The sequence below is a fragment of the Anabas testudineus genome, chromosome 2 (assembly GCF_900324465.2).
Source record: "Anabas testudineus chromosome 2, fAnaTes1.2, whole genome shotgun sequence".
NCBI lineage: Eukaryota > Metazoa > Chordata > Actinopteri > Anabantiformes > Anabantidae > Anabas > Anabas testudineus.
This window is the reverse complement of record NC_046611.1, coordinates 11,938,977-11,953,327: the sequence shown is the minus strand read 5'-3', so window position 1 is coordinate 11,953,327 and position 14,351 is coordinate 11,938,977. Positions and strand designations below refer to the sequence as shown.

Here is a 14,351-nt window from a genome sequence, read left to right as displayed (position 1 = left end):
AAAGTACTACTCAGTTAAAGTTTCACTTGTTTTTAATGTCTAGCAGTTTCTTTGCTTCATTTTAGCGCTTTACTTTTTTTATTCCGTAAAGTCAAAACAAAAAAACGGGAAAGCAATGTGCGTTTTAATATAATACACGAATGGGTACACAAACCCTTAAGGTCACATACCACCAAGCAAATAAACAATAATAATAATAATAATAATAATAAAAGTCGAGGTACGAGGCTTAAATCTTCATTTGGTTCAATGTCTCTAGCGCTACCTTGGTCAGGCATTACTAGAGGAGCGCCGATCCAGAGCTCCACCAATGATTGACTTGATCTGTGCTCCACTTTCGTCCTTGCTTCGTACCACATGGCGCAGCTACACGAGAGTCAGATGTGTTATGAAGGAAGAAAGTAACTAGTCAACCACATCACTGATTCTTCTAGTTAGTTGTAATTAAACAAGAACGTAAAAGTAAGAAAGATGTCGCAGTTACAGGCAAGGTTTTTCACAAAGGACAAAAGGTGAGCTCTGAATACGTTTAACATAACATTAGAAAGGGTAGGGATGGTTAGCAGACTGGCTAACTAGCTGGAACTTATAGTAAACAGTAACACATTGTTTCGACATAGTTCTGTCTTTAAGTCGTGCATGTTTATTGTTAATGTTGGGTTAACCTTGAAATTACTGTAGCCGGTATTCTTTTTAGCGTCTTGGTTTAGCTAGCTAAACTGCTTTCCTCAAAAGTGTTCTCAGTGTTATATAATGTTAGCAACTCAAATGACAAACGAATCAAAAAACTATTCATGTCAGAGTGATTAGAAATTGACTAATCGAAGTTCCCAAATTGTAGATATGTTATAGATGACGTCCCATTCTCCATCCCAGCTGGCTCTGAAGTGCAAGACCTCAGCAATCTCATCAACAAGCTACTAGAGGCTAAAAATGGTGAAAATCTACTTATATACTACTACTACTTCATAATTTATTTTATGTAATATCAGTTCATTCTTGCAACATATTCTCTTTATTATTACATACACAGTATAGTGTTTTTTATTTTATTATTTCAATCTATTCACTAAATCCCAGTTCTTACATTGATTCAAGATAACACTTTTTTTCTTTTGCAGCATCTCACAGCAAAGTGGATCTGGACTTCCTGGTCAGGGGTCAGTTCCTGCGAATGCCGCTGTCCACTCATATGGAGACAGAAGGCATATCAACGGTATGATGAGTCTCAGAACCCAAATCGTTTGAGTTTTAACACCAATCCCACTTGGTGCATGTGCACAGAGAGATATAATGTAAAAGACAAAACTTTTTCCTTAACCAGGAAGAGTGTGTAATAATTGGTGTGTGTCTGTGTTTCAGGAAGAGGTGGTGGAGATTGAATATGTGGAGCGCATCACAGCTCCAGAGCCAGAGGAGTGTATGATGCACGATGACTGGATCAGCTCTGTACATGCAGATGCTGAATGGTAAGACCACTCGGGTACATTTAACCAATTGGATGTAGCTATTTGGTTTGTATTATATCCAGTTTGAATCCTTTGACGCAACTGTCAGTGTGCTCGAAATATTAGAGGATGATAAAGTTTTAGTTTCATTGTGAATTTCAAATGCACTAGGGTTTCAAAAACTTCCATATGTTTTTATGCAGGATCCTGACAGGTTCGTATGACAAGACAGCCAGGATCTGGTCCGTTGAGGGTAAGGCGGTGATGACAGTAGCCGGACATGCAGATGTGGTCAAAGACGTAGCCTGGGTCAAAAGAGGTGAGCAGAACAGAGTGGTAGACACAACACACTCTGTTATTTATAATGAGAACCTGAAAACATCTCTTCGGCTGTTTTCTATGCAGATGGTCTAACCTCCCTGCTTCTGACGGCTTCTCTGGACCAAACCATCCTACTGTGGGAGTGGAACTCTGAGAAGAACAAACTGAAAGCCAGACACTGCTGTCGGGGACACACGGGGAGCGTCGACACTGTTGCCACAGACCCTACCGGATCAAAGGTAAAGTTGGATGGAGACAGAAGGAGACATTATAAAGTTAAAAACAAGTTTTCATTTGTAATGTTTATGGTACTTCCTCTTTAGTTCTGCAGCGGCTCCTGGGACAAAATGTTGAAAATATGGTCAGCAGGTATGTGTCCAGAATGATTGAATGAGCATTGCTGAACAAAAAGCTAATATTTTGCCAAGCTCCAACTCTTTCCATCTGTTTTCAGTGCTCACAGATGAAGCAGATGAGGTTGAGGAACCTGCTGACAGGCCGAGGAAAAAACAAAAGACCCAACAGCTGGGCCTGACCAGAGTGAGTGCAGCGTCAGACTATGATGGGTTAAAGCAAAAAAAAAAAAAAAAAAAAAACGAAGAACGAAAAGAATGAAAGGTACCTGAGAAGTGATATTGGAATATAAGGTTGTTATGTTCATCCGCTCACACAGACTCCACTGATGACATTGTCTGGACACAACGAGGCCATTTCCTCTGTCTTGTGGAGCGACAGTGAGGAGGTTTGCAGCGCATCCTGGGACCACACAATCCGTGTGTGGGACATCGAGACTGGAGAAATGAAGACGACATTGGTGAGACAAACTGATTCAAACTCAGTTTTTCAATAATACTCTATAATCAAATTCCTTTTTGTTTTTATTTTGTCTGAGATTTACATGAATAAACTGCATCAAATGTGAGTGGCTTTTAGTTAATACCGTACCCTCACTGAATCTTTAATTAATAGAAGCAACAAATGTCCCAGCATTTCTTTCTCCTGATACTCTCTAACAGTAACCAGGTTACTGAGAGAAACCAGGTGTCTCGGGTAACCGGGGAACAAGTTTACATGACTGACATGCTGTTCGTTTTTTACCACAGACGGGCAGCAAAGTGTTTAACTGTATTTCTTACTCACCACTGTGTCGACGACTGGCATCAGGCAGCACTGACAGACACATCAGACTGTGGGACCCTCGCACCAAAGGTAACGCTGCGATCTAGGGGCTCCAAATGTCTGTGGGAAGGGTTGCTGTGGCAAGTACTGTACTTTCTTTTCCTCTTGACGGATATAAATGGCTCCTCTTCTCTCCAGACGGGTCACTGGTGCTGCTGTCTCTGACCTCACACACTGGCTGGGTCACCGCTGTGAAGTGGGCGCCTTCACATGAGCACCAGCTGGTCTCTGGGTCGCTAGACAACCTGGTCAAACTGTGGGACACCAGAAGGTCTGTGAAGCTCATGGTTCACGGTTACTGCCAACATATTCCTCCAAAGACCCAAACCAACAACATGTTTATTTGTGTCTTCATAATTTCTGTCTGACGTTGTCTTAGACTGTCTGTAGTGATAATTGTTAATTTTGTCATTTTAATGGACAGTTTTTGCACCTATGTGTTGGTGTTTCTCTTATATCCTCCACTCTTTTATGTGGTGAATTGGTGTGTTTTTTTGAGCTATCCAGTGACTAAATTTAACTCCTGCATGTTGCTGGTGCTGTCTTCCAGCTGTAAGGCTCCTCTGTACGACGTGTCTGCCCACGAGGACAAAGTGTTTTGTGTGGACTGGACAGAGAGCGGGGTGAGACGCCTGCTGTCCTCGACAAAGATTTCATCTCTTTACTACGTCATATGTAAAATCTGTGTATAACCCGTTCCTTTTCATCTGTTTCTTTTCTCAGCTGATGTTGAGCGGAGGTGCGGATAACAAGCTGTACACCTACAGATACTCTCCCTGTCAGACGGATGCGGGGGCGTAGGCTCACCAGCCAGCATCAACCAGAGATCCAGCACAGACAGGCACACAACATCGCTGTTCTGACAAAAGCGGCAGTGACTGAGAATTTTGTATCGGCCCTCCACTCCCATCCTTATGTTTTACACATATTGTCTAATGGATTGTCTTTATTTTCCCATAACCCAAGAAAACTATAAATTAATTGTTTCTCCTAAAAAGTTGCCTGTTGAAGTTATTGTTGCTTTGCATAGGGAATTATTAGTGTGACAAGTGAGTATAAGTCAATTTGAGGATACATTTAAATCATTTAAAGTGTTGTATTTGTATTCAGTTTTTTTTTTTTCAAACAGTATGATAATTTATTCTTACAATGACACATAACACTCACATAAAAACATTAATTAATGATGGTAATGCCAGTTACATGTTAACTGAAGATTTGTATTGCTGAGAATGGAGATGAATAAGTTTTCCTTTTTCTATATAAATGTAAATGAAGCTGTTAATTCAAATTCACATTTATCCTCTAACGCAAACAATCCAAACATGATTGAACCCATCACTGAGTAATCTATATAATAATAGCTATATACACTATTAATAGAGAAATCTAATTACAATTATGATCCCAGGGTTTACTCCACATTGCTATATAGCATTCTCTTACCTTTTCTTCAATAACTGTCTCATTGTTGTACCTTAAATATACGATTGCAACTGGTTTACTTTATTTACTTCCACTTGTTTAAGGATGAAAACTGTTAAGTAGGAGTTTTCCTCCTCCAACTGGTTTGACCAGAGAGGGGGTGAAATTAAGAGCTGTCACTCTACCTGTTCATACTATACTACTGTCACACCAAAGTGCGGTGACTAGAGAGTGCTTTACCCAAGGAAAATAAAACAGTTGCAGTGGAAATCAATAAAATGACTACAGAAGTGTTGGGTTCCTCAATCTAAATGCACCAAATAGTCGAGTTTTATTAGAGGAAGCTCGAATTACTGTATCTTGAGTGTTAGTCTAGGTGAGCTTCCTATTCATTAGACGATCTCTGGCGTCCCCTGCGCAGCAGCGACCCCCTGTCGGACGAACGGCGCCACTGCAGCCACTTTGCATATCCTGTTTCTGTGACTCAGATGATGATGGCTATCAGGAGAGGAGGCTAGCTGACGCTGACCTGCGCTGCATAGATGCTCGCACTGCCGGACAAAACTAAAAGCCAGGTAGAATTAGAGCTGTCGTGTTATTAAAAATGCCCAACTGTACGATACAAACCGGACTCGTTGTGTTTCTTGTCAAGTTAACGTTAACGCTCGTCTGACCAGGACGTTTGCTACTAAGTTAGCCGACGTCCAACTGCTGCTAGCACCCAAGCTACATTTCTGACAGCCTATTCTCTTACTTCTTTATTTAAGTTGATTAACAGTGCTGATAAATGTCAGCGTGGCGCTTTCCCTTTTCTCTTTTTAAGTAAGTTTTCTTTTTGTTTTGCTGTAACTGACGGAGCCCCTGCTAGCCTCGGCAGCTAGCTTGTCGTTAGCTGTCTCCCTTTTCTCTTATGACTCCCTCAAGTCGCAGGTGTCTGATCTCTGCTCCAAGAACCGTGTCAGATTAGCTGTGTAGCCTTTAGCATCTGCAAGTGTTCGCCTGGCCACAAAAGCCTTGGAAGAACCGCACAGAAGTCGAAATCACTGGGGGAAACAGCTGTGAGCTGCTGTTTAGTCTCTGTAAAATTATGCAGAAAAAACAACAGCAGTTGATTATTTCTTTATTCCTTTGATTGCAGCCATGCATGGCTGTGTAAACATGTTTGTGGACAATCATTGACATCAGTTGTTCTATTTCAAAGTGTAATGTCTAAACATTTGTTCTTTGTCTTCAGAACAGCAAAGCGCTGATATCCAATGATGGATGGGTATGTGTGAATCTCATATTTCTATATCTTTAATATCTCATCTGAAAAACACTGTTCTAATAAGCAGAACAACACAGTCAGGTAGAAACTAGACTGTGGTCTTAAAATGTCACTGACAAAACCACTGCTCTGGGTCCAGGTTCACAGGGGGCATGTTAAGTGGCAGCCAAGCTCTGCTCGGGGAGGACAGCTCAGTGATGGCTCGCATGCAGAAGAAGTTCTGGAAGACCAAGCAAGTCCTCATCAAAGCCACAGGCAAGAAGGAGGACGAGTATGTGGTGGCGTCAGACGCTGACCTGGATGCTAAGCTCGAGGTATGTGAGGAGAGATTTTAAAACCTTTTATTTATTACTAACAACACAATGAGTTTCGAGGTGTTGACAGGTGAACATAAGATGGTTTGGACTCGCCACTCATGTCATTTGTGCCATATCATATCACGGATGCTGCACATCATTTTATTCTGTCTTGATTCTGACGAGTTGTCAGCTCTTAAGTGACAAAAAGGTGAATAACGTGTATAAAAGGTTTGGTGAAACAATGACTTCTGCTTGGACAGAGAACAAACAGTTCTAGTCACTGCATGTTTTATTGAGCTATAATTGGATTTGCCATTTTCTACACTCTACACAGTTTCTACACAGTCCTAGAGTGATGCACACAAGCATATAACTCTAAAAATAAAATGGAGCTTGTGTGAAGTTTAGAAAGGGTGCACACGTTATGGAGCTGCACAGTCATTGCAGCTGAATATCCACAGCATGTTGGTTCAAGGTGTCCTTTGTTTGCAGAGCTCTTGTGTTGCTGCCTACTTGTAATTGTCTAATTAGACGTGTGATGTCTCACACCACATCATAGCTGTCAACAAGATACAGTATATGCATCTACCTCTTAGTCATTCGTCACCTGTGCAACACATTAGAGCTGACAGTTTGGACTGGCTCCTGGCTGGCATTTAGCCACAACAGATAGTCTGAGCCAGTCCTGTGAGGCAGGGATGTGGTAGAGTTTCACTTAGCTACTAGAGATGCACTGTGAGGCTTTTGTTTGCTCTGCAACAAGATCAGGTCTCTTCTGTCCTCCTACTCTCACTGGCGCTGGATTTGGCCCCAGTGTTACAGGAACAGAGTTGGGGGAGGGGTGTCTGAAGGACAAAAACAAAAGGAGAATTAGCTATTTTTTTGAATAACATCCGTGTTGTTGCATTTCTGTTTTTGTTATCTCGTCTTTGAGCTCTCTGTGACCCGGCAGGGCAGGAGAATCACCAGGGGCAGATTAGATCTGGAGCTGCTGCAGGATGGCAGCCTTGCAGCTAACCTGATTTTATCTCAGCATTGCCTCAGAGCATTTTGAAATTTCATCTGGGCTGCTTTTGCTTAGTGACTTATGGGCTTTTTGTACCAAACTGAAGATTAGATTTTGACAATAATTTACAAATGTTGAAAACTTTTTTTTAATATTTTGCACAAATTTAAATTCTGCATCCATCATTTTTCTTTGGATGAAAAAAGCAAAGACAGTCTCCATAAGACACATGTTTATGACGTGGTGGATATATACATCAATCTGGTGCACAGAGTAAATGTTTATCTCTTTCTGCCACATTTTTTTTTACCTGCCATATTGGAGTGACTCAGACAGAGGAGTTGTACACACTGTGCTCAGTATCGCACGTCTCACTAACAAACATTTAAAGAGGCGCGTTATGCAGGAATGGAAACCTGCACACAGGCAAAGATCTGACACCGACAGGTGTTTGGCTCCTGCTGAGGCAGACAAACTGAAGGCAGTGGCTGTTTATTCTACAGTTAATCATTAACTCTACATATGTTCAAGTCACCTCCTCCCTCTGAGCTGTCCCAGTCTTAAGTCTGTCTGTGTTTCCACTGGATAACGAAGTCGAGTTGAGGCTGTAGCTGAGCTGTAGTTAAAGGTGAAGTCCACCAATTGAAACATCAGGCTGCATCCTTGAAAATGTTGTATAAAGTATATTTGCATTTAAAAGGTGTCCCACCTGATGCAATTACAGTCATTTTCTTGACACCTAGTGATATGATTGGTCAAACTAAAAGTTAGGATTAGTTTGAGAATTCACAGTTTTCCTGGTAGTTTTTATGTTTCCAGTTTTAGGAGACACATCTGCATCTGGTTTCCAATCAGATGTTTTGGCGTGTCAACAAAGGAATGTTGCTAACAAATTTTGAGATAACAGCGTGACAACTTCCATCTATTTCAGCAGCACAGTTTCACAAGAGGCGTCGCTTTATTGTTAAAGGAAGTCTTTGTTTTTTTTTTACTGGTTACATGTAAAGTTTTGTTTTTTGTTCTTTTATGTAGAGATGTTAAGACAACACACAAGTTATTTTGTATACTTATTTTAGTTGGATTATGATGGTTTTCCTTTCTAATTTTCTGCAGTGGAACTGAAAGAGATTCAAGCTTCAGGCCAAATGTAATGAGACACACACACATACACACTTCCTGAGCCTAAAGCCTTCTCTCTCCCTCTCAGGCTGTAAAAGTCAAAGTGACCCTTTTATCCCTCACTCTTCACAGCATTGGAGTGGCCATAAACTAGCTGTTGCTATGACACACGCTGGTCATTTAGTCAAGGTTCTTGTGTACCAGACGGGAGGAGAGGCTGCTGACTGACTAGACAGGGAAGAGAAAAAACTCCATGAATCCCTCCATGAAACATTGTTCTGTTTGTCTCTGCAGTTCTTTCGCTCGGTTCAGTCCACGTGCACAGAGCTGCTGAAGGTGATCGAGAGGTACCAGGACAGGATTACACGTGAGTGACGAACCAAACTAGATCTGTCGTATGATAAGAACAGGAACTATTCGTTTCAGACATGATAATATCACATTAGTCACAAAACACACGTTTTGTAACACTATTTATACATTAGTGCACATTGTTTATCCTAAATACATCATCATCACTTACGGTATCATTGTCAAGTACTGGTCATTTTTGCTTTACACTTTAAAGTCCTAACATTTACCTCTAGAATTTGGACATAATATTTGGACTGAATGGGGGGTGGTTAAAATATGTAAATAAAATAACTTAGATACATAACACACATATGAGAATATGTTTTCATTTGATAAAACTGGAAAACGTTTCTCTCTCTTTCTCCAGGCTTGTCTCAGGAGGAGAATGAGCTCGGCCTCTTCCTGCGCTTCCAGGCCGAACATGATCGCACCAAAGCTGGCAACATGATGGATGCTACCAGCAAAGCCCTGTGCACCTCAGCCAAGCAGAGGTCAGCGACAGCAGCAGAAAATAATGACACTGACTGTTGCAAAGTGTTTTAAAAAACCCTCAACTTTCAACATTGTCCTACTTCTCTAGAATGGCACTTCGCCCACCACTGCATCGTTTGCACCAGGAGGTGGAGACATTCAGGCGCAGAGCCATCGCCGACACGCTGCTGACAGTCAGTCGAATGGAGAAAGCCCGCACAGAGTACAGAGGAGCTCTGCTCTGGATGAAAGACGTGTCCCAAGAACTGGACCCAGACACATACAAACAGCTGGAAAAGTTCCGCAAAGTAGGAGGACGCTTATCGGAGAGTGTGGACATGCTCTCTCTCTCTGTTAGTAAATATATTTATGTCTGTTCTCTTGTTTTCGTCCTTCTGTTGTCAGGTCCAAGCCCAGGTCCGAGGGACAAAGGGTCAGTTTGAGAAGCTGAAGAATGATGTGTGCCAGAAGGTGGACATGCTGGGAGCCAGCCGCTGCAACATGCTTTCACACTCCCTCTGTACCTACCAGGTGAGTGTCTGTCAAAACTGACTGTTGCAGTAACTTTCTGGACACATAACCACAGTGGAAATAGTGCGAATGTTTTGTAGTGTAAATGAGCAGCTTTTATTTTGAAGAGATTCACCGGCAAACACTCCTTTTATCTGTAATATAAATCAGGTATTTTAATTTATCCATTTGCTTGTGTTAATCGTGCCTTTCCTGTCACGACAGACCATTCTGCTGCAGTTCTGGGAGAAGACGGCCCACGCCATGTCAGGGATCCACGAGGCCTTCCAAGGACATGTACCGTACCACTTCACCACACTCAAGGTAACTAAAACAAAAATGACATGATGTGTGCCTCACAAATCACACGGAGATTCTGTGGTTGTCTCTGTGACTTTAGCTGTGTAACCTCTTAAAGCTAAAGTTACATGTTAACGCAGGACCTGCGAGATCCACTGGAGGAGATCACAGACTCCCAGAAACAAGAGGACAGGAAGGAGAAGTCTCTACAGAGCAACGCAGACAAGTGAGAGAACACTCATTTAAGAAGTTTCTATGTTAAGTCAATTTTTCACGACCAGAGGAATCTAATATCGTCTTGTGTGTTATCGAACCCAGTTCTCCCACACACTCACTCTCACACACTCGCATGCTGCTGTACCATCTGCCTCTGTTTTTGTGTTACTACTCTCTCCTCTCACATTTGTGTTGTCATCATTTTCCATCTCTGGATTCTCACCTCGCTCTCTCTGCTCTGTCCCTCGTGACTGTATTTGCACCCACACTAACCTCAGCTATGTCTTCATCAAACCTGAGGCTTTTGTTGTGCCCAGGTTTCCCCACAAGTAAGTGTGCGTGTGTGGCAGGTTTGACAGTGACAGTAGTTAACTATGTGGTTGTTCATGGCTTTAAAATGTTGAAACTTAGACTGTTCTTCTTCTTCTTGTACTTTTATGATGAAAGCATTCCTCGCCAGTTAGATTAGCCCTCGTCTAATTTCTCTGTCCTTCCTTCCTTCCTTCCTCAGTCTGGTGTCATTGGATGACGACCAGCCAGCAGGAAGTTCCTCTGAAGCAGGTATGTGATGCCCCCTGCAGGCTGCAACACAAAATAGGCTTTCCATGTCTCCTAAATGATATTGTATTTTTAAGTTGCTTTTTCAAGCTTGCTAATGTTAATTAGCAAGTATTAACATTGAGAATACAGTGCTACCTTTTTTATGTGTGTATGGGCAGAAATGTAGATGACAGGGTTTTATAAATGGCTCAAATTTCATAATGACACAGCGAGAAACCTTTGGATATTAAATTCATTCAGAGAATTTCAGTGGTTTTTAACAGACAGGTGCTGTAATAACGCACGTCATTTAAAGATGTTACCTCCTTTCCAGACCCCGCCCACAGCAGTGATGGACAGAGACAAACCAGTGAGAGTGGTAAGTGTGTGTTTGTGTGTGTTGGGAGAGTGTTTGGCATTCTCTGGAGCCAGCATTTGTGTATTAGCGTAAACCAGGATTGTTGCCTCTCGGCTCAATGACTCTTTGATCCCAGCGCACCAAGCTGCGACCACGGCCACTGAGGTTCTGCGTGACGTCAGTGGAGCGTCAGCGGGCTCTGATGATGACCTCATGCTCATGGCTTGCGATCTGCCACAGCTCCCGGCCCCACCAAATGCCCTGCTCCAGCCCCTGCCTTCTCTTCAAGCTGGAAACCAGAATGAGCTCTGGGGCTTTGGAAGCCTCGAGTCCAGCCTCTCACCGCTGCCCGCCACTGGTAAAGCAGCTGACGTCTAGTATTTGTTCCGCCCAGAGCTGCCTCACTAGTTCTTAGTTTTCCTTTTAACTTTGCTTGGTTTGCTCTCCTGGGATTTCAACTCTGCTTCTTTTCACACTTTGGATCTGGATTCACTCTGCTTAGATGGGGCTTTGTTTCCCTCATCTTCGTCTTTAAGGGTAAACGGTAGAGTTCACTTCTTTGAGATTCTGCGCTGCATTTACAGTTTTTTCTAAGTCACTTAGTATAAAAGCATCTGTCAAATCACTAAATGTAAATATAAATGTAATGTACAGTCTCCAGCAGCTTAGCTGGCGTCTTATGGAGGCTGGACACACCTCTGTTCACAGACAACATCTACCAGCCAGCACTAAACTCACTAACATGTTCCACACTTGTTCCTGCCCCTGCATGCCTCTGATAATAAAAACACATGCCCCCACAGCACAGCAAGCACGATGAAATGTCAACACAAAGGAGAAGACATAACAAAGTTCTGTACTGGCTGACTTCATCATGGGGAAATCAGGGTAAAGGGTCCTTTAAAGGGCCCTGATGGATGACACCAGTACATACTGCTAATTTTGGTGCATCTTTTTTTTTTTTTTTTACATATTCTTTGTTATTAAGGATCCATTACTAATGTATGAAGTGACTTTGAATAGAGGCCTGCTCAGCATTAGTACATGTTTCCTTCCCTTTAGCTTGGATTAAGAGAGAATAGTGTTTTCTTAATTGGCTCTGTAGCTGCTAAATCCTGATCTATAACACACTGCTGCTCACACACACTTTCACAATCATTCATCTCTGGTCTAACAACTGCCCCTCTTCCATTCTGCTCTCTTATGGTGCACCCCCCTCTACAGGGCTCAGCCAAGACGAGGAAGACGGCGAGAAGGGCGACATGGCTTTTCTGAAAGACCTCCTGAGCCCGGGTCCTGGGGGAAGTGATGAGTTCAGCAAAGAGTGGCAGGATGCTTTCGGGATGTTTGACCCTCCCAGCGCCACTCCGGCAGGCACGGCGGCAACTAGCGGCGGGCAAGCAGCGTGTCTCCCCTCGGACCCCCCCAGCCCCACGGGCTTCCTGCCCTCTCAGCTGCTGGATCACAGTCTGAGCTCCACGGGTAGGACACTGCCCTCTGCTGGGGGAACGAGCTTCTTGCACCACACTGACTGGGTTCTCTATGTGATACAGAAGCAGTAAAACGATGTCCTGCTTTGTCTTTTAGGCTGGTCAACTCCCCCTATGTTTCAGGCTCCGCCCCTGCAGCCTCCTGGTCAGAGCCAATCAGCCCAGCCTGCTCAGAGTTCAGCAGCCAATGGTAAGCTGTCGTCTGAACAGGTTTTTATTCTGGAAAACTAGTCTGGTTTAGGGAACGGCTATCCAAGCAGCAGTTGTATTAAATAAAAATTGCATGTCACAGTGTGATAACATTGAAACTAACTCTGTGTGTGTGTGTGTGTGTGCACAGCTGCTCCAGGTGGATCCAAAGACATGTCTGCCTGGTTCAACCTGTTTGCAGACCTGGACCCCCTTTCTAATCCTGACGCCATAGGACGTTCTGCTGACGAGCTGCTCAATGCCTGAAGCTATGTGTGTGGTTGTGTGTGGTTGTGTGTGGTTGTGTGTGTGGTTGTGTGTGTGTGTGTGTGTGTGTGTGTGTGTGTGTGTGTGTGTGTGTGTGTGTGTGTGTGTGTGTGTGTGTGTGTGTGAGAGAGAGCGAGGAGCAGTGTATGATCTGGTTTTCAGCAGCTTTTCATTTCAACAGCCAAGTAAAAGACACATTAACAGCGATGAATACACAAACATTACGCCCACACACGCTCCTGCTTATGTGTTACCAGGAGGAGACGTGTCCACACTCACACATCCACTTGTTACACTGGAGAAAAAACAAAAACAGAGAAAAAACCTCCTCTCCAGCTGCTAACTGAAGAGTCATATGCACCCAGCAAACCTCACAGGGTTTGTGTTACGTTTCACTATTCGTTCAAGCAGCTTCTGTCCGTCAGGGTGCGTTTGGGCGACAGCTCTATTTTGGACTTGCGTTGTGTGCTTTACTGTGTTTTATTAACGGTTGTGTTGTGTGGGTGTGTGTCAGTGTGCCGTGTGTACACATCACAAGGATGTTAAAATTCAATTTACTCTATAATGCAGTAGCACATGATTGTCACGTACTGAATGTATGAGGGGTGTATCTGAACCCTGAACTATAGGATGGATGCGAGTGTGGTGGCTGAACCCGATTTCTAAATTGTGTACAGTTGAGTTTCATCAGATTGGGTCTGGGTATTCACCCTGCAACAGAATCTCAACCTACACTGCAAACAGGATGTGTTTGAGATGATCATCTCTCATCTGTTGTTTAAATTTCAGTCCAAGGCCAAGAAACATGTGTGAAGCATGAAAGCTTTCTTTTGTAGTTCTCTAGAATGGAGTTTTAATGTAGGCCACAGGGGTTTTATTGTCTTTGTTGGGTCCTGCAAAAGTACAAACAGCAGGACTTGCTCTGCACCAAATTGTTTTTGTGTAAGATAAGTAAAGTAACACTATCAAAAAGGCATTTTTATCTCTTTGTGTTGTGTATTTTGAGGATGCACAGATAAATGATGTAAATCTTTAATGGTTCAATGGGGACGAGAATCAACATTGAAGCTGGAAAACGGCAAAGATTGACGTGTGTGAATGTTTACGCCTCGTTCTAATGCTAAATGAAGGCGCAGATGTGACTTTCTAAAATACATTTTATGGATAATATAAAGAAAATAAATTACTGAAGTTAAATCCTCATTGATGAAATTTGTGTAAGTCACAGTCAGCGGAGCTGTGGAGAGCAGAGTGCATTATGGGAAACACTTATGTTTTGTTAGCAAGACAACTAAAAGACCTTTTGTATAACTGTCATGTATTATTTTGTTGTTGTTGGCACTTTTCTTAGCAGCAGAAGGCAACAATGAACTCTAAACGCTCTCGTGAGAGTCACAAGGGAAGCGACTGTGTTAGTATTTCTGTCACCTCTTGTATTCTTCTGTTTACTTTTGATTCACACCTTCAAACAGAATGTATTTCTCAAATCAATCACAAATGCTTTATTTAAGTCAACTATGCCTTTTTATTTCACTCGAGGGGGTTTAACAGATGAAAACTTGGCAGTTCGATTTCCAATAAACTGGACAAGC

The 14,351-nt window shown here is 42.7% G+C and overlaps 2 protein-coding genes across 3 annotated transcripts; both read left to right on the top strand.

The window, feature by feature from the left end:
• Positions 1-334: 334 nt before the first annotated feature.
• On the top strand, positions 335-4,632 carry wdr12 (WD repeat domain 12). Its single transcript, XM_026361179.1, has 13 exons — positions 335-512; positions 842-936; positions 1,122-1,216; positions 1,363-1,469; positions 1,652-1,767; positions 1,854-2,008; positions 2,093-2,138; positions 2,224-2,309; positions 2,443-2,583; positions 2,873-2,978; positions 3,087-3,219; positions 3,499-3,571; positions 3,672-4,632. The coding sequence occupies exons 1-13, from the start codon at positions 472-474 to the stop codon at positions 3,747-3,749; spliced, it is 1,272 nt and encodes a 423-aa protein (XP_026216964.1). The 5' UTR covers positions 335-471; the 3' UTR covers positions 3,750-4,632.
• A 209-nt stretch (positions 4,633-4,841) lies between these two features.
• Positions 4,842-14,342, top strand: ical1 (islet cell autoantigen 1-like). Of its 2 annotated transcripts, XM_026363139.1 has the most exons (15): positions 4,842-4,948; positions 5,608-5,640; positions 5,780-5,954; positions 8,359-8,431; positions 8,786-8,909; positions 8,999-9,197; positions 9,295-9,420; positions 9,625-9,723; positions 9,840-9,925; positions 10,427-10,476; positions 10,790-10,834; positions 10,950-11,171; positions 12,038-12,295; positions 12,401-12,493; positions 12,644-14,342. In XM_026363139.1, the coding sequence occupies exons 2-15, from the start codon at positions 5,630-5,632 to the stop codon at positions 12,757-12,759; spliced, it is 1,677 nt and encodes a 558-aa protein (XP_026218924.1). In that variant the 5' UTR covers positions 4,842-4,948; positions 5,608-5,629; the 3' UTR covers positions 12,760-14,342. The 2 variants fall into 2 exon arrangements, with proteins under 2 accessions (XP_026218924.1, XP_026218925.1); XM_026363140.1 differs by lacking the exon at positions 10,950-11,171.
• The last annotated feature ends 9 nt before the right edge of the window (positions 14,343-14,351 follow it).

Bases quoted from the DNA above. Each gene is read 5' to 3' on its own strand.
- ical1 (XM_026363139.1), top strand. The intron at 8,910-8,998 runs GTCAGCGACAGC...CTACTTCTCTAG, and splicing joins TGCACCTCAGCCAAGCAGAG to AATGGCACTTCGCCCACCAC. The intron at 12,296-12,400 runs GTAGGACACTGC...TTTGTCTTTTAG, and splicing joins TCACAGTCTGAGCTCCACGG to GCTGGTCAACTCCCCCTATG.
- wdr12 (XM_026361179.1), top strand. From the start codon at position 472: ATGTCGCAGTTACAGGCAAGGTTTTTCACAAAGGACAAAAG. The intron at 1,217-1,362 runs GTATGATGAGTC...TCTGTGTTTCAG, and splicing joins AGACAGAAGGCATATCAACG to GAAGAGGTGGTGGAGATTGA. The intron at 2,139-2,223 runs GTATGTGTCCAG...ATCTGTTTTCAG, and splicing joins GTTGAAAATATGGTCAGCAG to TGCTCACAGATGAAGCAGAT.